The sequence below is a fragment of the Tachypleus tridentatus genome, chromosome 11 (assembly GCF_004210375.1).
Source record: "Tachypleus tridentatus isolate NWPU-2018 chromosome 11, ASM421037v1, whole genome shotgun sequence".
NCBI classification, from domain to species: domain Eukaryota; kingdom Metazoa; phylum Arthropoda; class Merostomata; order Xiphosura; family Limulidae; genus Tachypleus; species Tachypleus tridentatus.
This window is the reverse complement of record NC_134835.1, coordinates 94,359,800-94,383,067: the sequence shown is the minus strand read 5'-3', so window position 1 is coordinate 94,383,067 and position 23,268 is coordinate 94,359,800. Positions and strand designations below refer to the sequence as shown.

The 23,268-nt window shown below is 31.6% G+C and overlaps 2 protein-coding genes across 6 annotated transcripts in view; one reads left to right on the top strand and one right to left on the bottom strand.

Annotated features, from left to right (window-relative positions):
* LOC143232808 (uncharacterized) overlaps positions 1–23,268 on the top strand; it is a 56,972-nt gene that overhangs the window by 30,736 nt on the left and 2,968 nt on the right. Inside the window, exons 5-8 of one of the 3 annotated variants that reach the window (XM_076468715.1) lie at positions 11,762–11,917; positions 14,645–14,793; positions 19,994–20,218; positions 21,487–23,126. In XM_076468715.1, coding sequence (XP_076324830.1) covers positions 11,762–11,917; positions 14,645–14,793; positions 19,994–20,003 — 315 coding nt within the window. In that variant the 3' untranslated portion in view covers positions 20,004–20,218; positions 21,487–23,126. Of the gene's footprint in view, positions 1–11,761; positions 11,918–14,644; positions 14,794–19,993; positions 20,219–21,233; positions 23,127–23,268 lie in introns of those variants that run through there. The other 2 variants (XM_076468714.1, XM_076468713.1) reach the window with 2 other exon arrangements.
* Positions 10,143–23,268, bottom strand: part of LOC143232805 (uncharacterized) — a 90,912-nt gene continuing 77,786 nt past the window's right edge. For 2 of the 3 annotated variants that reach the window (XM_076468706.1, XM_076468708.1), the window contains one exon: positions 10,143–10,482. In XM_076468706.1, coding sequence (XP_076324821.1) covers positions 10,472–10,482 — 11 coding nt within the window. In that variant the 3' untranslated portion in view covers positions 10,143–10,471. Of the gene's footprint in view, positions 10,483–20,410; positions 20,810–23,268 lie in introns of those variants that run through there. The other variant, XM_076468705.1, reaches the window with a different exon arrangement.

Genomic DNA, 23,268 nt, shown 5'->3' with positions numbered 1-23,268 from the left:
ACTGGCGACCCGTGAAGGGGAGGAAAGGATCCTTGTGGTTGTGGGGTCCAACCACTTTATTGTTACACCACTTTGGCCTTGAATTCCTTGGGCCAGTCGGCTAGTCTACTTGGGCTAGTCAACAAGTAGCAGTGTTGGAAGTTTTCAATTATAAGTACTTAAAGTCGTGAGAATATTGTGTTCATTGTTTTTAACCAAACTTCTGCCTATTTTTTCCAGTAAATCTTATCTGTGTATTTAAATCAGTACTCAAACTGCACTGTTTATACTGACTTGCTTAGTTCTCTACTGGCCCTGAAATTGCTTCATGTTGGTTCACAACCTTGTTCTTGCTGATATTCAAAACCGACTGGCCTATTTCTCTTTAACATGTACTTCTATCCAGTTTTTCTGGATACCGCGCCACGTTGGCATTCATGGGAAATAGCTCACCGACACTGCAGCTAAATCTAGCTGATCTGGCCTGTATTCAAGACTCGGCAGTCGACTTGAAGTGAACAATGAGAAAACAAGCTTTTCCAAATAAAACCCTATATTAGACTTTGGCCGTCTTGTTTTCGTAAGGAGGAAGTTGTTCTGACTGGACTACGCATTGGTCACAGTTTTTTAACTCATTGTTTCCTTTTATCTGGAACTGATGCACCGATGTGTTTGTGTAACACTCAGATTACTATAAACCACATTTTACTTTCTTGCAATCGTTACGACTCTCAACGACGGCACTATTTTAAATATGTTATTGGTGACGGTGACGCTGTCGAACTTGATAAAGTTTTTAGTTTTTTAACAGCCATTAATCTTTTTAATGTCATTTAAGTGTGTTATATTTCTTCATTTAATCCTTTTTATTGTGGTTCCCTTTCAAGAGTCACAATCTTTCTAGTTCGATTTGAAATTAGAAAATGGCTGTAACATTAAATAACTTAACGCTATGACTGGAAAGGCGAAGTTCAGTTGACTTCTGCTACTGTTTGAACTACCCGTTAGTCCTCCTAGTGTGTTATTATTAGAATTTTGCTACATGTCTTTTAACGCTTTTATTACTTTACATTTTGATAGTGGCTGTAATGGATGGTGGTGGATGTAATGCTGTGTTAATTGCTTGTGTTTCAACTTGTGTCATAAAAATATTACATCCACCACTATACTGGTACAGATATGTAGATGACACGGTTGCGGGATTTAAATCTACAGAACACATACTTAATTTTTTCAATCACATTAACTCTATACATCCCAACATTAACTTCACATGTGAACAGGAAGAAAGCAATCAAATATCATTTCTTAACCTCAAAATTACAAGAACTGACACACAATTCAAAACAGAAATCCACCGAAAAATCACCCATACTGGACTATACATTCCTTGGGACTCAGCACATGAAACAAAACAAAAACTCAACATACTAAGAAACCAAATAAACACAGCCATAAAACTATGCTCACCAGATAAAATTAACGATGAATTAGACAAAATAAAACAATACTTCATCAACATCAATAAGTTTCCTCCACAAACCGTAGAAAACATTATACGCACACACCTAGACAAAAGCAAAATCAACCACCAACTAAAGTAAATACAGCTCACGAATCAAAAACCACGAAACCATATACTGCTGTATACCATATATTCCTGACATCAGCAAACAAATAACCAACATTTGGCAAAAATTAGTAACAAAATATGACATTCCAGTTAATACCAAATTTATTCAAAAACCAGGCACAAAACTGAGGTCTATACTATGTAAAAACTACACTGACAAACACAACACCAACATTATTTATAAAATACAATGTGATAACTGCCACGACTTCTATATTGAGAAACAAGTAGGAAAATGGAAACCAGATTCAAAGAACATAAAAAGTCACCTTCACGCGTTTTCGAACACTGCAAGTCAAATAAACACAACATAACCATAGAAAACACTCAAATACTAAATAAAGAAACAAACATAAACAAACGCAAAATCAAAGAAGCCTTACTTATACAACAACTTAAACCCAAAATAAACCAATATAAAGGAACACCTTTATACCTATATTAATATAATAAAATAAATAAAATTATATATTCAAACATCTAATACCGCCCTCTACATTTCGACACACAGTTACACAACCCCTTTCAAACATGTGGTCAGCTTCTGGTCAGTTACCTCTTTCTTTGTGAACCTGACGATGACCGAAGAAGGTCGAAACGTTGTTCGCTCTTCTATGTAAAATATTTTCTCAACCCAAACGAGCCGTTTTTGCATATAAATTTCTCAACAAGTGTGTTTCTCGACATCACTGACAATGAAAATATTGTAAAGAGGGTGAGGTTGTCGGTGTCTTGATCAAAAGTTTGATTTCAGATTCATCTTAGTTAAGAGTCATAAGTGTCGTGAAGAGTAATGATAGAATTAGGGTGACGTTCTTGTTGTAAAAGAAAGAATATTTAATTTTTGACTTCACTAGTCTGGAAATTAGATGTCACTTTGTATTAAGGTATGAGACACTGTCATGCATGTCAAGTTTCCACATTTCATCTAATTTAACACTATGAAAGTTGTTATTTCGTATTAAGGCATGTGCCAAAACTTGAAATGAGTTAAGTTTAGTGCATTATCTTTAACATTTAAATAAATTTTTTAGAAAATAGTGGATAGTAATGAAGCAATGAAATTTATCATGTGCCAGGCTAGCAAAATGAAGAATATGGTGTCCATATTTTAAAAATTGGGTTAATTAAATTTTGTATTTTAATGGATTGACCTGAGAAGGTCTTGTATGGCTAAAAAGTTTTTCTGCTAATTAGATCAAAATTGGGGGCTGAATACCTAAGACTTTAGTGTTACTGTTCACATTACTGACTGCCTTGCTCAATCTACCTTGCTATAAGTATGGCACAGGCAATTCACCTTGACTTTTGTGCATATGTTTTAGTGTGGTAAAGGAGTTTAACTTGACTCTCTTCCAGATGACAGTGAAAGTGTCATTGGGTATTGGGTATTATTATCAATATCATTTGATATAAATTATTGTCCATCTGTTTTAACTTTTAAAATTCACACTTCACATTTGACATGACATTTTTATTTCTTCAGTATACCTGTAGATTGTTTTGCTAGCAATACTTAAGTGCATTACAGATCAATTTGTAAATAATCACATGATTGGCTGTACTAAGCAAGTCGTTATTGCACCGGTTGATATACACGACTTAGTAAGAATTAGTTTTTATTACAGAATTAGCAATCTGCTATCTTAACATGTCTTAAATATTTAAAAGCTGTGATGATAAACATATTGCAAATACAAATCACTTAAGATGGGTATTGTAAATAGCAATTTTGCATAAATTTGTTTTGATTGTGTGTAGAAAAGATAAGGTACTAATAATAAACAAATCTGTTTCTCAAATAGTGTGTAGACTCAACCAGTTAATCTTATTGATCTTGTTTATAGAATGCCATGTCAACAATTAATGTAGGAATAACTTCTGTCATCAGGTATTTAATGCACCCTCTCCCCCCTTTCATATTTCTCATCAAAAATGGGTCATCATCTCAACCCAGTAACCACCAGTGTTTCTTCAAAGGCTCCAATATTTTTATATGTTTATTTATGAACATGTATGTGACATAAGTAATAGTAATGGCCCTTTCACTGGTTTATAAAGTTAATGAAAATATTTAACTTTTTGATTTAAGTTTTTGATTGAAAGTTAAATGTGTGCTACATTAATCTGGTTTCCTACCAGTTGAAAGGGGAGTATGTTTTAAACTTGTATTTCTGTACTCTTAATTTATGATTTTGTGGGAAAAATGAGTGTTAACATGAGGTTTCTCGTGCATATGTTACTTGGTTTGTTCAACAAACCAGGTCTTGAAATCCATGGCATGCATTTAAAAAAAATGAATGTTATAACTTGCTCTAAATTGTATCTTGGCACTGACTGATGTTATTAATAATAAAATATTCCAGGTATTCTAATGACAAGACTTTGCAAGTCTTGCATGTGTTATAAACCCGAGTTTATATAATGTTTTATATTTATCATTGTTACAGTGAAAGTGTGGATACCTGTTTAGGCTTAGATCTAAAATGAACATTAGCATTCTTATGTGTAGCCTAGTAATAAAAGCATTGCTGTTACAGCAACACTCTTCTTTAAATGGATATTTAAAGCTCCATCATAAGTGTTAAGATCTGTTATTTAGGGCAGTAAGATGTGCAGTTACTTATAACTGTCAGAGTGGAACAAAACATTTAAAGATTTGTAATCAATGGTGGGGCACAGCACAGATAGCCCATTGTACTTAACTACAAAGAAATAAACCATTTTTTATATATATATCAGGAAGCAGGTAAACACTTAAGTATAGCAAGAATCATGGTATTACTGGAATAATTTCTGTATTTACTTGTTTTTTGTCTCATGTGATGCATATAACCTTAAAGTTGGACATCTGAGCCATATAAAGCTTTGTTTGGTATCATTGTAACAATGAAAATGTAGTTTCCTGTTGCTTGTCTTTCACATGATTTTGTAATCCAAAAGCTGGATTTAGGCTGAGACAAAATGAATCAGTACATTCCCATATATGGCCTTAATTTGATTTTTACATACACTCATTAGCTATTACTCACAATTTCTGTATTGTCCTTTTTTCTGCTCCCTCAGTGGGACAGTGATACATCTTTCTACCTCATAATGCTAGAAACCAGGTTTTGATACCCACAGTGGACACAGCACAGATAGCCCATCATATAGCTTTGTGCTTAATTCTAAACATATCCTTTTTTCTTAAGTTATTTTGACTTAGAAACTTTAAATTTGGTAAAATAATGTACAACACTACATTCTGATGGGGACAGTGGAGATGAGTTATTTGAAACCAAAAGAAAAGTATAGAACAAAATCCAGCAGTACTGGAATAAATTTTGTATGTCTTGCCTGTGGTATATGTGACCTAATACTTCAGTATTAGGTAGTGCTTCTCAAGGATTGAAAACAAAGCTGTTGACTGGATAGCAGCACATATATCATTAAGTTGCATTTAATACAATAATTAAACATTTATTAAATAACTTTTTCATTGAAATTTAATGTGAAATGAACTTTGGTTTTTACAAGACAAATCATGGCTGCTTAATTTAGAAATGTGTAACTAGAGGCCTTACAAATCTAATCAAGTATTACAGTTTATGTACAACCCCATAGCTTTGGGAAAAGAGGGCTAGGTGGCTTTTCAAACTTCAGCTAATATATATATTTCAGTGAAATGTTCACTGGAAACTCACCCATGTTTATCCTAGGTTTATTTTTTCAAAACTGTTCTCTTATAAGCTATTGTGTGTACAAGGAAACTACATGGTACAATTTACAAAATGTACTTCATACTGAAAATACTGTATTAGCCTAAACATAAGTTGTTTTTTTTTTAAAGCATATAAGAGCTAAACTTTCTTTAATTATTTTCTGCTGTCTGAGGCACCTTTTAAGCATGTGATCACTGCTTAAAGTACTTAAGTACTTAAGAAGTACTTAAATAATGTCTTTAACATCACGATCACCAAAGATATAATTGAAAGTTTTGCTGTTAAAATTATAAATTCTTCAGTCTGACCAGTACTAAACTTTCAGTAGCATCCATCAAGTTTCTTAACATAACCAGTAAGTTATCAATTATCACATTAAGTGAAATTTTCAGGCATAACTTTCTTTAATAGTAATCACTTGGCATCCAATTCCTAACAATGTAATTTGACTGAAAGCAACAGCACCAGCTACTCGAATGGAACTTGAGTGTAAGATGTTTAATTTCTGGTAATATAGATTTGAAAATACTTTTTCATTGTGGGTGTGTTTGGCTCAGGCAGTTTCAACACCAGCAGATTGGTATCACGAATCAGAATGCTGACTTTTAGGTCAAACACAGGTTTTGTAGAGATTTCTTTGATATTCTTATTATTTTCCAAATAATGTACATACCAACAAGCAAGTGCATCTGTCACTTAATTGAGTGAATTATGTTGGTTCTTGTAATTCGTAGAACTAAAGACTGAAGCTAGTTCAATGATTGGTTATAATCGAAGACAGTAAATTAGCAGCAGCCTATATGCATGTATTTCTCCTCATCTTCTTTGTAATTCTAGTTTCTGAATTTCTTGTTAATTTATTTTGTGGAATTTGTTTTCAGTCTAATAAAGTTCAACTTTCTCAGTTTTCTCTGCTGTGGAGGCATTTGTTGATAGATAAACAGTTGATTGTTGATACTACCTGAAATGTATCTTAGTTTATACCTGACTTTTCTTACTTGGTCAGGTATTGTTGCGTAACTCCTTATGCATTCATTAGATGTGCACAACTTTTCATATTACAGGTATGTATGTAATACATAGAATGTTATAAAACTATTTATTTCTTCTTTCATAAATTGTGTAGGCAAAGTATTCATGATGAAACTTTGTAGAATGGATGACAACTGCCTGTTATGGAGAAACAAGTGTAGAGGATGATGTTCCAAGTCTTCCGTCTTTCAAAACATCGTCCTCTACACTTGTGTCTCCACAACAGGCAACACAATTTCCATCCATTCTACAAAGTTTAATCATATTCATTTCTTGATGTATTTGAAAGTAATAAATATGTGAGGACCATTAGACAGCTCATAATTCAAACCTCGCTATATTTTTGTTTCTAATCAGCCAAAACGAACATCAGCCTGGAGCTCACTGCATGTGTGTTCACTTGTATACAAATCTATAAGTAAATGTTTGTAATGCATCATAGCATATTTGCTGAAACTTTGAGAAGTATGTGGTTTATGTAGTTATATTTATCTGCTGTTTAATTATTTAACATATTGAAGCTTTTGTGTGTGTCATTGAAATTACAAAAGTTTAGTTTGTATTGAAATGTGTGATTAGTCATTTGTAAAATACTTTTAAAAATGAAAATTTCTTTCCTTTGACAGGGATGTACTGATTTAAAAAAAAAAAAAAAAAGTCAAGCTACTGGTTAACTATCTCCATGAGGGTCAAAGGCCATATCTTTACCTTTGTTGCTTCACATTCAAACTTTCGTTGAACTATTATTTTATACCTACTTTATATTAATAAATTTGGTACCAAACTTTAGATTATACTTGAAACTACTAATATTAATAAGCTGTAACATAAAATAAGAACCATCTATTTTTTTCTCTTTAATGAGGGTATTGCTAATGTACTGATTCAAACATAGTATTGTTTTGGAAACACTCCCATACATACTTTTGTCTGAGATGTGAATAACCAGTCAAAAGTTCAGAATGTCCCTTAGTAGCTTTCTGAGCCATATTCAAGTATTACAGCCTCATCTCATTCTTTTGATACAAAACTTCAAGCTGGTCAGTTGAGTCTTTAATGTGGTCAACTTCATTTTTTTTAAGACCAAAATATACCAAATTCTATGGTATAGATGTAGTAATTTGTAGTATTTTGGTTTTCAAATACATTTGTATTTGTGTACATATACATGTGTACATCTTTGTTTTTTAATTTTTTCGGTGTTATTATAAAACCTAAAGAAAATGTCCACATCTTCCATGTTTGAAACTTTTTAAAGCTTAGCATCCTGTAACAAGCAACAAATGAGTACAAAGGTTCTAAGTAGAGATAACTATTTGCTTTACTTTTTTCTTCACTATTCTGTGTTTTAAGAAAAATTAGTTTAAGTACTTATTTGTAAATAGTAATGATGTGTGTGTTTTGTTTGTTTAAATACATATATGTAACATATAATAATTGAAATGTGACTGTTTTACGAAATACTAGTCCACTAAAACACAGCGAAGACAGGTTGCTTTGTATAGACTAAAGGTCAGTTTTATATTCTTGGATATTGTAACATGGGTACATGTATATTGTATCATTTTAACATATGTATTGTCAGCCAGGGACAGCTGAAAGGTCAATCTAATGAAAATAATAGATACAAATGTATAATGTTGTAAGATTTAAATTATTTAGTCTAAACAATTGTGTTTTTACACTATTTGTCATCATCCTAGAACAAAAGTGGTGTAATATATATGTCTTAATTTTTATGGTGGCTACAAGGTTAGTCAAATTGACTAAACCTGTGCATATTATTCAGTAAAAATAACTGATAAAATATAGCTTTTCTTAATTGTGTGATAATTATTTGAACATTATAAGGATTTTGCATATGAAATATAAAAGTTTTTAATGCACAGAAGTACTTAAAAATTACTTTGCATGTTGGGCAATCAACATTCAAAAAGAAAATGGGATGAGAAAACATTGCTTGTCAAACCTTAAGACTTAAAACAAAAAATTCTAATGTTTTTCATGTGAAAGTATTGTAATTTTTACTGAATTTATCAAATTTCTTGAGCATATACTAATTTAGAAATTACAGCAAGAAAATTATCAGAAGTGCAAAATGGTTGTGGGGCTGTGCTAAAACAGTCAATGGGTGCTTTGTTATTTTTTGTCTACATTACCATTGTAATTAGACAAGTTGTCTATTTTGGCTGAGTTATTGATTAGTTGCCAACTAATTGGCATACCTCTGTACACATATATAGATAAGTGTACTTATCTTGTTTTTATGAACCATTTCTCTATTGATAATTTAATTTGGATTTCCCTGATTTCTACAAGTACAGTTATAGCTTAAAAACTTGCATTTGTAAACTATTAAAATAATAAATTGTATTATATTATTTATGGTTAAACAAAATGCTGTTTAAAAAGCTTATCTAGTTTTTTAATATCATTTGAGAAAGACCATTCTTACTTGGATACATGTAGATGATGTTTTTACTATATTGGCATTTAAGTGTTTATTTCTCATTGCATGTTACCTCAAATCATTATTCAATAAATGTCTACATTTGTGTTTGTTTAAAACTGTAAAACTAGTGAACTAATTGTCCTCAAACCAGGTGAAGTAAAATGTTTAGATCTGACTTGTCCTTCCACATGCATTGCACAGCTTGTAAAATTCTGATTGAACTTTCCCTAATGGGAAAAAAACAAACAACAAACTAGACAAGTACTTTTAAATATTTAGAAAGCTGTTGGTGTTTTCCTAATATAATGAAATTCTAGTCAAAATAAAGTTAATTAATAGGGTTTTTAAAATTCTCTAACCAAATCCTGAACAAATGTAATTGATGTAATGTGTAAGTACAGGAAGTAATGAATAAAGTCAAACTGTAAGAAGTATCTGGAAAGCTAACATCATTATTATTATTATTATGACAAAGAGCAAGATATAACACTAATGGTAAATACATTTACTGTAGCAAAATTACTATTAATACTGTAATAATACACCTGTAAAGAACATGCATTAATTATATATAGTAATATATTAAAGAGAAGTAAAGCTAATGGTGGCTGCAATATTGATAGTGATTCATTATTATCTTAAAATTAATTTTTAGAGAAATTATATTGTTGATTGTTTTGTATTATAATTTATCTCAGATCAGTCTCCCAATATATTTTGTTATGTATTATGTTATGTTAGAAAGAAATGGTTCTATTTCAATAAAACAATTGTCAAATACATTTTTCAGTCAAATACAAGAAACTAAAAATTTTTAAAAGATGATTAGAAAATAAATTTTGTCTGAACACAAAAAAATGACAATGATTCAATTCACATAAAGAAAAACTTAGAGCAGTTGCCCATGACTGAAACATCGTTCGAAAAACTTGTTGAATATTTATTAAAATTAGATAAATTTTGGTTGTTGTCTTCATTTGATTACTGCATTCAGGTCTTATAATTATTCACAAAGTATGCATCTTATGCTTTATCAAAGTGACATAAAATTTTGCAAAAATTTGTATTGATGGATAGAAATATAACATCAAAAGCTAGTTTGTTTTCAAGTGAGAGTCAGTAATGATGGAAGTGAAACATTGTACTAGATCCCTTTCACGTATCACAAAATCAGATTTTTTGTTTTTTTAGCAAAAGGTGTGGCAAAAATATGTCATACAGACAGTAACTGCATAAATTTGTCTCTGATTGCATTACAAAAACTTTCCAAAATAACATATGGCCTAACTATGTGTTGGACATCAAGCATTGTTAAACCAAATCAGACAGTGGACAACACATACAGCATCAGTCAGAAGGAAATTTTATTCATATTAGGCATAGTTCTACTTGTTCATAGTAGGGAATTCTCAATGAATTCTAGGAATCATACAAAATTGGTTTCACATACTCTAATAGTAATAGTACAATTATAATGATACATGTGTTTCACATGGTCAGATAGGTTGGGCACTTGACTCGCAATCTGAAGGTTGTGGGTTCAAATCCCCATCCCAACAAACATGCTTGCTTTTTCAGTTGTGAGGTTATTTTGATGTAAAAGTCACTTTTCACTGGTAAAAGAGTAGCCCAAGAGTTGGCAGTGGGTGGTGATGACTGGCTGCATTCACTCTAGTATTTCGCTGTTAAATTAGAAAAAGCTCACATCAGTAGCCTTTGTGTGGATTTGCATGAAATTACAAACAAAGTAAACCACATATAATATAAAAAAAATAATGAAACATAATAAAAACACTGAAGATATCAGATCAGCATCAGATGACAGTTCAACTGAAAGACAGATTGAGGAATACACAAAAGTATCATTACATTGTTCAAATAGTTAATAAGAGTTTATGAATCTGTTTATTATTTATTACATAATGCATGTTTATTAGCACTTCTCCTGTTTTATCATTACAAAATAGTTAAATTGCTAACTTTTTCACTTAAAAACATCAACAAATATTCAAATTTCTTGTATTTTAAAGTTCTAATGGTGTATGTAAAAAAATAAAATCTTATTAACAGTTTTTAATGTACAAGTGTCACGTGAATTACGTAGTTCAATAATTGAGGTATTGAATGGTGGAATAAATTTGTTTTATATACACCTTAAGTTGGCTTGATTCTTTCTAGCATTTTATATACATATATATAGAAGACAAGTGTAATTTTGATATGATATTTTGTATATTTATTAATAATATAAATATTTACTGTGCCCCTTCATGTATATAACATGTTTATTGTTTTTTATCAAGGGAATTTAATGTACATATATTTTTTTTATATCAATCACTAAAATTAAATGCTTTTTTTCAAAATCATTAACTATTGTGTAACATTTAAAGATGATTTTCTTTCATTATTTTTTTCTTGAGGGGAAGAATTGTATTTGGTGATTTCCATGGTGCAGAACATTCATATGCTAAAGACACACTATGTCTATAAACATTGTCTGGTTTTATATCTAAAGATATTTTTTACAACTGTTTAAAATGGTCCTGTTTTAAGGGCCCCTTACTTTTTATTACAAAAGTTTTCATTTAGAAAAAAAACCTTAAATTTGAAAAGCTTTTTTTTTGGTGGGGCTTAGTTTAGGGGAAGATTCCCCATGTCGTGTGGTAAGAAAACCTATTCATTTATGTAACTTATGAGCTTTACATGTACAGAAATTACAAACTGTCACTAGGATATTTCAGTTAACATGTTTATATACTCTTTAGAAGCCAATTAATAATTTTTTTATAAATACAGATTCACATTTGATTGGTGAAAAAAGATCAAGTATATTTGTATATATTAAATTATTTTTGTTATGAACAAGAAACAAAATATTTAGACAAACCAATAATGATTTTGTTTAGATGAAATGAAAACATAGTTAGGATTACAAAATTTGGGAATTGTATTAACTAGGAACCTTCTCCATTTGATGACGGATGCCATCGAACTGACTTTGTGTTAATTTACAAGCTGTCATCAGAGAATGACAGTGGTCCTCATGAAAATATTAAACAACTCTTTGAAGCAAATTTGAAAGATGAAGGGTTGGAACTAGAACATGTTCATCAAGTAAATATTGTTTTTTTCATTATAAATGTATTATTTCATGATGAATTGTTAAAAGATGGTTCAGGTGTTTGTTTTACATAAGAAAATAACAGATGAAATATAATATTTATTATAAGAAATTAAAATTTAATTAAACTAACATTTTGTGTGTGGTTACTACAAGATTTATTTTAATTTCATGTAGTTAAAGTAATAAATGCAAGTCTTCAAAGTTTTTGCTTATTTGTAAAGTTATTATTTTGCTGTATCTTTCATTGTTGTGTTTTAATGTGTCTTTCTTCAGACTTTATTTATATTACCAAAATATTCCTTATCTTGAGTTGTCAACTCTAAATAGTTCATTATATATTTAACAAACTGCTGGTTCTAAGAAAAAAAAAAGGAATTCATTTCAAGAGTTAATTCGTATGAAATGTTTAAATCTAGTGGCATAATTATTAGTATAACATTTGTTTTTATTAATTACTTAAGATCAGTGCTAGCTTTGTGCATAAATCAACAAATTATGTGTGAAAGATTTGAAAAAAGTTTTATTGTTCTATAAAAGTGTTACTCATGTTATTGGTGGTAAAAAAGGTTATTGGATTTCTAACAATGTTGAAAAAATTGGTGTTCGCCTTATGATAGGGGAAACATTTGTGAAACATTAGAGTGAGGATATGAGCTCTGTCTGTGAAATCTTGCAATGTTGTTTAACAAAACTGTTATTTGTTAATATATATTAATATGCATTGATTTTTTCTTTTATTTTCACAAAGTAAATTCTGGTAATGTTTAATAGTGTTTAGAACTCATTACAATTTTGGTCATTTTAGTCTGGATTTTCACAGTTTGATAAAATAGTAAAAATGAATTTGACAGCTTTTTTTGTTTTAAAAACAATTGTGGTTCTTAGTCGTCTTTATATTCATAAGCAGCCAATATTTGGTCAGTGTTTTATCAGTTCTTCATTGGTGATTTGTTTATAGTATGATTTCAGTAAGTCACTGATGAGTTGTTCTTCAATTCCATTAAAATCTAAACTGATGTGCTAATAATGTGATTTTTTTTTAACAAGAGGATGAAAATTGTGCACACATTTTAGCCAGTTTTTTTCCAAACTTCATTCATAAAGTAACCTCTTTACATTCTTGATGTTGAATGGTTTCCAGAAACCTCTGATCTAGGTGTTTCTGTTGCTGTCCACTGCCCCTGATCATTTATCTGAAGATTAGTCATAAGTGATATGCATTAAAAGAGGCCATGTCGTATTGATTTATTTGTTGGATCAAGGAAGTGGTGTTTGGAGTAAGAGACTCCACAGAAATGTTTGTTGATATGTAAATTAGGTTGTTAGGGTGATTTGGTGAGTTTTCATCAACCACTAGTGCTTTATGGGAAGCATTTTCCATAGAAAAACATTTCTCTACTGCAAAAGCAGAAAAAGTTGTAAACCAATCCTCAAAAATTGTTTTTGTTATTTAAACCTGTTCTGTCTTCTTCCAATATAGATCAGTCTCTCAAATGTTGAAAACTTGACGGGTCATATATCCTCTTTGTTCAATAATATCTTTTAAAAGTGTTTGGCACATTGATGTTGCTTCCTTGTCAGCAATTGCTGCCTTTAGGCTGTGTATATTATGCTTTTTGTTTTAAATCTGTTAAGGAGCCTTTGCTATCTTAGGGCAATACCGATAACTTAATAGCTAATTTTTTCTTTGTTGATAGTTGCTGTAGTTGATGGTGAGAACTTAAATGCTTTGGAATTTATTATAAGTTTGGCTTTCGTCAAACTTCATGATGGTTTTCAGTTTTGTTGTTACTCAGATGACTTTTGTCTCAGTTTTTAGGCTTACTGCTGGCACTGGAATCACTTGCAGTACGCTTACTAATCATTTTGTATTTAAGGGCAGAGTACAGTCTAAATAAAACTTTGAAAGTACATTGGTTGACACCTTTCATGATCCAAACAAGACACTTGGGATGTATGAACTCTTAGCACACGGGCTGGTCAAACTGACGTGTCAAGTTACATTCAAAATATAATTAAACCAATTAACTACCATGATGTACAAACAAACTTGATAACAAACCATAGATGATAGTGCAGCTTTTAATATTATATAAATTTTAAGTTTTTAATAATATAAGAAAATATTTAAAAACAACTTTAAATTACCCTAGTGTGAGAATTTGAATATTTGTTCTTCAGTTATTTCCTCTTTTGAACTTCCCCCTTAAACTATGAAATGTTATGTAAAATGTCATTAATCTTCTAAATTTTTATCTTATATCCTTCAATCATATGGAACTTTAGAACAACCCATGAAAATGCAAGAACCTCTTGCCACACCCATTTTCAACTTGCTCAACTTCACAAATTGCTTATACATTTTTCTGAGACTAAGTGTTATTAAATTTATAACCAACTGAATACAAATGATTGATTAAAGTACGATTCATCCTATATGATCTTACAGATAATTGATAATTTTATCAATTTAGAGACAGTGAGATATTTTTTCAGTGGCAAACTGGGTATATCTTGCTTCAAACATAAATTATTGTGATATTATATTTTTCTTCCTTTTTCTCTCTCTCTCTTTTGAAGAATAGTTTAAGTTTTTCAACTGGTTATAAATTATGCTGTGATAAATTTGTTATACATTTTGCATGTATTTCTGAGGAGTTCAGCATTTCTAAAAATCATACACCAGTTTAAAAAAATTATTTTTGTATTTATTTTAGGTACCAGAATTTCATTATTCAAGGTGTGATGATAAAAAATTAAAAAGAGGTATAAGTGGTGTTTGCCATACAATTTCAAACCTCTTTGCCTCCAAAATATCAAAGAGGCAACAGTTTACAACTGAATACAGAAGAGCTAGAGAATACTTGTAAGTACACACTTGGGCTTTTTGGATTTTATTTGCTCTAAATCTTTGTGATATTTAGTCAGGTGATATACTGAACATTTAGTATTTTAATATTTTTTAATGTTCGGTTAGTTTTGTATTTTGGCCAAAGGAACTTAAGGGCTAACTGCATTAGCCATCCCTAATTTAGCAATGACATACCAAAGAAAAGATAGCTAGTTAGTACCACCTTCTACCCACTCTTGAACTACTCTTTTTATCAACAAAGAGTGTAATGGATTTTAATGTTACAACATCCCAATGGGTAAAAGTATGAACATGTTTGGGGACAGGGATTTGAACCCATAACCAACAGACATTACCATCATTTCATTTCAGTATGGGCTTGGTTGAATCAGCCAAGTTTGTGACCCCCAATTTATCTCTTTAGTTTCACCACAATAATTTCTAATACGTTTTGTGTATCTTCATAAAAATTTCATCAACTGTGAATAATCATTAAATTTGTTGAGAAAAACATAATTTATAATGAAGTCTCTGTCACTGTGAATGTGGAATCAGAAAATTGACTACTGTGGGTGCAAAGTGAATTTCATGTAGATTAAAAATGCTTAAATCATCTGAAATTTAAATTTAAACATCATAAATAAACTTGAAACATTGTAGTCAGTAAAACTAGTCTGTATTTTGTATTATTCCACCCAAACTCTTTTTTTTTTTCCATGACTTCAGGTTGTAACATGAAACTAGATATATTTATTCTAAATAGCCTTTTTGTAACAGTTTTATTGCCATCTGAACTGAGTTTAACTAATATGCCAACCAAACAGGTTGCAAAACACTTGGAAAACATGTAGCTCACATTATCTCAATGAACTACATAATGTGCATAATGCACAAATTTCTCGAGTGTACCAGAGTTGTCGTTTGTGTATCTCCTCCTTTCTCTTCTTGAGGATTTATCCTGGTGGCATGATTATGCCAACACCACATTAAGCATCCCTTTGTTTCCCTACCCACTCTAATAACTGGATCTGAACCTTTCCAGACACTCCTATGAGAAACATGCAGTTTCTTCATCATTTTATCATTTCTTATTTCTTTTTGTGAATCATTTGTACATGATCTTCTCTGAAAATTCTGCACTTATTTCTTACATCAAGTATTAGGGATGGTAATCCCTAATTTAAGGGATTATTTAAGGACTTTCCACATGTTGGACTTGCTGTTTGTGATTTATTCCCATTGATATTTGCCATGTGCTTGTGGCATATTAACTCTCTTGGCTGGACCAGATTCTCTCCAAAGGGCAGTTTCTCCACTTTCAGGTGTTTTGTCAGGTTTACTGTGTTTCTCTTGGAGGCTTTTGCCATTCATCTCAACACCAAACTTTTCTCTTGAGCTCTGACAGTTGAAGCTCTTAACCAGAACTGATTTAATCATTTTCTATATACCTGTGTCACCCCTCTATTGCTCCAACTTCACACATTGTTTTCATCTAGGGGTGTTATCCTTTCATCTTCATATATGGGATTTGCCTGGTCCATAACCATCTATACTTTCCAAATGTGTACCATATTCCTCTTGTCCTTCATTTTCTTTTGTTTTTCTGTCAACAGAAGTGGCAAAAGTTTCACCACTGTTTTGTCCATCACTTCCTTCCTCAAGGATGTTCTACTGTGACTCACTGTTCAGTCCTTTTCACATGGTTGTTTAGCTATGGATTGTCAGTCTTCACTTTAGCTGGTTATTGGATGGCTTGGTTTTCAACATTTTGCCTTTCCCACTATTTTCTGACCCTTTTCATTCCTCATTGGGACCTGACACTGGTTTTATATTCACTCACACATGCTCTGTTTGAATTATTGGCTTGTAGACATATTTCCATTTCCTTACTTGTGGTCTCCATTGTTCTGATTTTAATATCATTGGTGTTTTTTACAGTCTTACATTGTACTTATACTTACTTTACCCAGACAAGGCTTTTCTAAGACTTCTGTTACTTGGGATGGTGATTGTACTTTTTCTGCTATTTACCTCCCTCCTGTTTCTTTCCTATATACTCAATTAGACTCATCTTCTGCATCTGATTTGGGCTGTCTTGGTGTTATTTGTCACATACGTATTTCAAGGGCTCCTGCCGTTTTTATAATCCACCTTTGGACCCCTCATTGTCTAGATCTGTTGTTGTGTGGATAAGCCAACTCCTTCAGTTTGCATATTATTCCCTGGATGACTCTCAAATGTCTTTCATACATTATCTTTAAAACCTGTTTTATTTCCTGCTGAGTTTTAACTCTAAGCTCTTTTTTTCAATCTTCACACTGCTTTTGAGTAGGGTAAGTATATTTTCTTTTTCAGCTCCCCTTCTCTTTTATTGGATCCTGCTAGACAGCTGGCATTGCCTCCTACAGTATACTTATTTTCCAAAATTTTCATATGGTTTAGGGTAATAATAATAATAAAAAAAGTGTTCAGTCCTTTTGCCCTGGCATTACCAGTCCTCACTGTTAAGTTAGGGTCTTCTGTAAGGTTGATAGGGGTATCCTTGGTATTACATTTATCAAAGATGCCTGGTTGAACATGTACCATTCCATGGACTGTCATGGAAAAGACCAGTGCCAAGAAGATGTCTTCCAACTTCTTGTTTTGCAGAGTTTTAAAAATAGTCTCATGTTACTGTCTCCAGTAAAAGATTGTTTTGGAATTTCGCACAAAGCTACTCGAGGGCTATCTGTACTAGCCGTCCCTAATTTAGCAGTGTAAGACTAGAGGGAAGGCAGCTAGTCATCACCACCCACCACCAACTCTTGGGCTACCAACGAACAGTGGGATTGATTGTCACATTATAACGCCCCCACGGCTGGGAGGGTGAGCATGTTTGGCGTGATGCGGACGAGTCGCACGCACGCCTTAACGCTCTTGGCCATGCAGGGCCTACCAGTAAAAGACCTTTCTGGCAGGTATCTGATGAGGATCTTGATACATCCCCAGGTCTCCCAAGTGTAAATTCTTCTCAATGTTTTTCAGATTCCTAGCTACTAGGTTGGTGAACCTTAGAGAGTTCCTCATTAATTGTTATACTGTTTGTGTAGTTTATATCTGTCTCCAAACAGCCCTCTTGCAACAAGAGTGTGAAGTCGATTTGAGGTGAACCATACACAGTATGGTCTGATTGTGCCCTAACAACACTACACTTCTTGGCTCATTGATAACTTGTGTGCTTTGTTGGTTACTATCAAATTTCATCCATCTCTGTGGTACATAAGGGTCTTTTTCCTTTAGTTGGAGAATAGTATACCCTGATCAAGATTAGATAGTCTCCCATAGATGCATCCCTTATAGAGACCTCACTGTTAAGTGTCATACTTAATTTTCTTTCTGTAAGGATCTCATACAGGTTAAATGTGTGCATCAACTTCTCCACCATTTTGTTGTAGGATTCTGTATGTTTTGTCCATAGAGAAGAGGTATGATCTTAGCAGTTAACATTTTTGTGACTTGAGAATGTGTTTCAGATGGACACTCACCTGTGATAGATTCCTACCCATCCTCCACATTTCTGGCGTTCTTGCTTCTTGTAAGAATGACATTATTTCGAGTGCAAGTGTTTAAGGGGAGATGTTGTGCAAGAAGGTTATGATGCTCTCCTATTGGTGGAGAGGTAGAATTGTAGGATTTCATCATGTTTAGTTTATGTTAAATGTGATTTTTAAAATGGTGTTAATCAGAAAATTTGATAATATCAAGACTTCTTATTGTCTAAAGTTATTTATATTTGAAAATTGGGAATTCTAAAGGGTGTTTGTTAATACAATAGTATGAAAACTAATGGTGTGCTTTAACAAAAACATTGTGTATACTGGAGTATAATACAAACTAACTTGTTTTTATTTGAATTTGTGAGAAATATGGGATTTCATCTTTTTATTTCAGTCAAATTGTACACCCAACCTATGCTGCTCAGGTATACCAGTTATTGATTAATTCTGATGTGATTGTAATCTGTGACTGGTGTTAACTGGCAATAATTATCTTGTTAATTACATATGTTAGTTAGATTAAACTTTTTTTTATATAAATATAATACTTACCATCTGTTACTTTGTAGTGTTTTGAAAGATTTTCAGTTCTGCCATAATGTTTTATGTTCCAGTTTCTTTTATAGCAAGTTAATAGGCTGCATTTGTGTAACTTGATAGTATTATAAGGCAAAGTTGAAAGAAAAAGTGCAGGTTAGTCTCACATTTTATCTGGAAAGTTAGGGGTGGAATTTAGAATATAAGAATTGTGAATTTGTCTTTTTATTTATAATAACAGTTTTGAAAGTGTAAAGAACAGGATTTGTTAATCCTTATGTGAAAATGTTATTCAAATGTAATGTTTCTCTGTACCAAAAAGAATAAAATTTAAATCTAAATGTTCTTTTATTTGTAACTTATTTATGTCCGAATTTTTGAAGTATAGGTTCAGATAATCTGTAGTTAGAGTGACAATACATGCATATAGTTACATAGTACGTTGTTTTTGATGAGTATTTTCAACTGGGAGAAAACGGAAAACATACTGATTCAGAAAAAGACTTAGCTTTTGCAGATACTAAGGTTGGATATATTAGAATCAGTATCCTTACTTGATTAGGCTGGATGTTGCCAAGACTTTAGAACGTTAAAACTATTAATATAAGATTTTATAACTTGTAACCTGTTGCCATAAAAACATGGGTATGCTATAAAGAGTGACGGTTACATGTCACTTTGGTTAGACATAAGTAGTGAGTGATATTGAAGTAGCTTCATTTTCTCTAGTATATAAATTAAGAATTGGGGATGGCTATACATAACTTTGAAGTTTTTACACAGAATTATAGAACAATACAATCTTTATTATGGGGTTCACTGTGGCTCATCTTTTACATTTAATATTTCTGGGGAAACGTTTTTGTAAGTTTTGAACATGGTTTTAGTTTTTGCATCCTGTTGCTTTGTCAGAATTTAAATTTCTGCTTTAACATGACTCCTTAGTTTGAGAATGTATCAAATCTAACTAATCCTTTCAACTTACAACACTAATGTAGATTATTATAAATTTTTTTAAATCAACATTAAAAATATATAACATAATATCCTTATTAAATTCTGTGTTAAGTTTTAATTTATTTTCAGTTAGAGTGACAATACATGCATATAGTTACATAGTATTCCTTTAACCATCTTAACAGGATGTTTTAAGTGTGGTGAAGATGTCACGAGACTGTCCTAATGTATATGGGGAGAGGAGAAGTAAATCTGATTGCTTCAAGTGTGGTGAAGATGTACGTGTGTTGCGAGACTCTGTCCTAACACAAGTGGGGATAGGAGGAGTAAATCTGGTTGCTTCAAGTATGGTGAAGATGGACACGACTCACGAGACTGTAAAAATCCTGATAAACAAGTTGTACATGATGGTAAGTTTTATGTAAACTGTTTTGATGTTACTACATACTACTATATTTTAGGAAGTCTGTAAAGAAGTTGAAGGTTTACTTGTAAGAGTAATGCATGTTGTAAAAACGATTAAAGAAAACCTGTTACGGAACTTACTCTATGATCAGTATTTTACTTCCTAATAGGTTATGCAACAATTAGCTATAGAAAAACATGAAAAACTTTTTCCACTAAGATAGCCCTCATTGTGAATCCCTGTACGTGGTGCGGGGGACCTCCCAGGGAAGGTTCTGTTCTTTCAGTTTACCTCCTCTGGAATCTAAACGTTCACCCAAGTGTTTGCCGCTTAAAATTTATTTTATTAGCAGCCTTCATACACAAGTCTTGAAGTTATAAAAAATTATGTTAAAACACATATATATCCTTGACATAGTGTCAGTTTATTGGAAGAATTCCATATTACTGCCATACGTGGTGACCTGTGAAGGGGAGGAGAGGATCCTTGTGGTTGAGGGGTCCAACCCTATTTCACCACTTTGGCCTTGAATTCCTTGGGTCAGTCGGCTAGTCTACTTGGGCTAGGGTCAACCAAGTACCAGTGTTGGAAGTTGCTAGAAAATTGTGTTCATTGTTTTTAACCAGATTTTTACCTGTTTTTCCAGTAAATCTTGTCTGTTCTTGCTGATATTCAAAACTGAAAACTTATTACAATTAAAACTAAAATTAAACAATCAAATAACTTATTACACTTAAAACTAAAACGAAACTTCTTACACTTAAAACAAAAACCAAAAACTTATTACACTTCAAACTGAAACTAAACAACTTATCACAAACTACCAGTTTTAAGAAGAGGGTAAGAATGAGCTATTATTTGTGGTTTATAAACGACCAGTTTATAAACATAAACAGTTTATAAACGGTCTCTTACATAGACCGTTGAGAAGAAAGTTTAAATTTTTCTTGTTTGTGTTTTTATATGAGTGCATGATGAATTACTGGGTTTACAGGTTTAAAATGATTTGTTTCTTTCAGAGAAAATAAGCAAATCTCGAAATTCACGGTAAGGAGTTGTGGCGTCAGTGTGTGTTGTTTTGGTGATCTGAAAATCGTATAGGTATCATTGAGACACGATTAAATCAAAATAATATGCATTTACACCAATCATAAAGTAGATAAACATGCATTATTTTTATTTATCCTTTTTCCATTTATCATAGCTGATCTATATATCAAATTATTCAGCCCTGTTCACTTTCAAAACATTTAAAGTTAAATAATATTTCAGCACCATATAACGATGAAGCATGTGTCGTACTGAAACACAGCACATTTTCACCAGGTGGGGAATTGAAAACAGTTTGTGACGCAAAGGCTTAATACGTTCGTTCGTTAGTTCGCTCCATCCTCTGTTGTAGATTGCAGTTTCGCTTATTCCAGACTCAAATCGAGAGATTGGATCAACAAACGAAATGCATTAAGGCCTTTTATATTAAAGCAGTACATATAGTATTTATATAATTTTCAAGGTTTTTCAACTGACCATTATAGAGTTTAAATTACTTAAAGTATTGATATACTATTCGTATATGTTGTTTCATGCGACTAGTAATAAAAATTTTAAAGCAGAATAAAAGCACATTACATAAATAGTTATTACAACGATTTCTATGATGTGAATGTTTTTTTCAAGTAAGCATGATCATTATTAATTTACTTGTGATTAGACATTAGTGTTAGGCCTATTATATATTTAACACAATCTGTATATGGTACAACCACACTATGTTTGCTGTATCCAATGCCAATGACATCACGTTTCACACATGCAGAGCTCAGCAGACGGCTGAGACACAATACATGAACAGTTATCATTCATTCTGTGAATTCCTGAAAATCCCTACGTGACTAGATACAGAATGCACTCTAAAAAAATATCATACTAATCTCTAATAAGAAGCAAATTAATAAATAGCTACTGTCTATTTCACATCCAGTTTTTTTTATTGTTTCCACAGTTAGTTTGATGAAAATGCTGAAATATATTCACATTTAAAAATTCAACCAGGGAAAAATAATCCCCGTTAATTAACAGCTAACCCTTAACTACTGGGAACGATCTGTACGACTGTAAGGATTTAATTTTTTTCAATACATAATCATTATTTTTTTTGTAGTATATACTCTAAGAGTAAGTTTGTTTTTTTAATACAGTGTTGTATATTTTAAACAAATTATAGTTTTTCATTGAGCATTGTAGGTTTCAGCAGTCTGCCATCAATAATAATCTCAACAGTTAAGGTATATTTTTGTTAGTTCTTTGTAATACTATTAAATCTTCTATTAGATCACTTTAAGTTCTACATATTTACACTATAGCTAGAAGATGACTCATGAACCATTTTCAAGGGGGTGCATGTACTCAACAAAATTAAAACTTTTCTTTTTTTCAAGTAAGCTTCAAATTATCTTCTAAATGATCACAAGTAATTCAAGAAAGATTAAGTGGAAAAATATTGTTTCAATAAACCTGAAGTACTCAGTACCTTAGCATCACAGCCATTATTTTGAATTTTCCAAAATCTTTCTTCACAATTGTAGGTTATTACAAGTAAATAACATCTTTGTAAGTGTTGTGAAATCAGAACTGAAACTCTTAATTTTTACAGGAAAAATGTTTGATTTAGTAATTAATCTACCATGTACGAAGCAAAAAAGAAAATGATGTATTGTTAGCATTCCTCTAGTCATACTCTTAATAATTATGTAGTATAAAAGTGTGTGTGAATTTATGACAGTATTTTTTTCAGCTAAATAAATATTAAAATATGGTAAATAAAAAAGTAAAGAACAACATTATATGTAAGACTGATTTATGTTAAGGGAAAATAGGGATAGTATGTATTAAAGCACTTTTTCTACCATCTCTCTCTCTTGATACAGTGTCAGTCAACACTTGAACTATATCTTGTTAATCCATGTAACATGAAATAAGTATACATTAATTTTTCTGTTTCAAGATGGCTAACTAAATATTCAAGTTCTTTTCCCTCAATGAATGACTAAAATG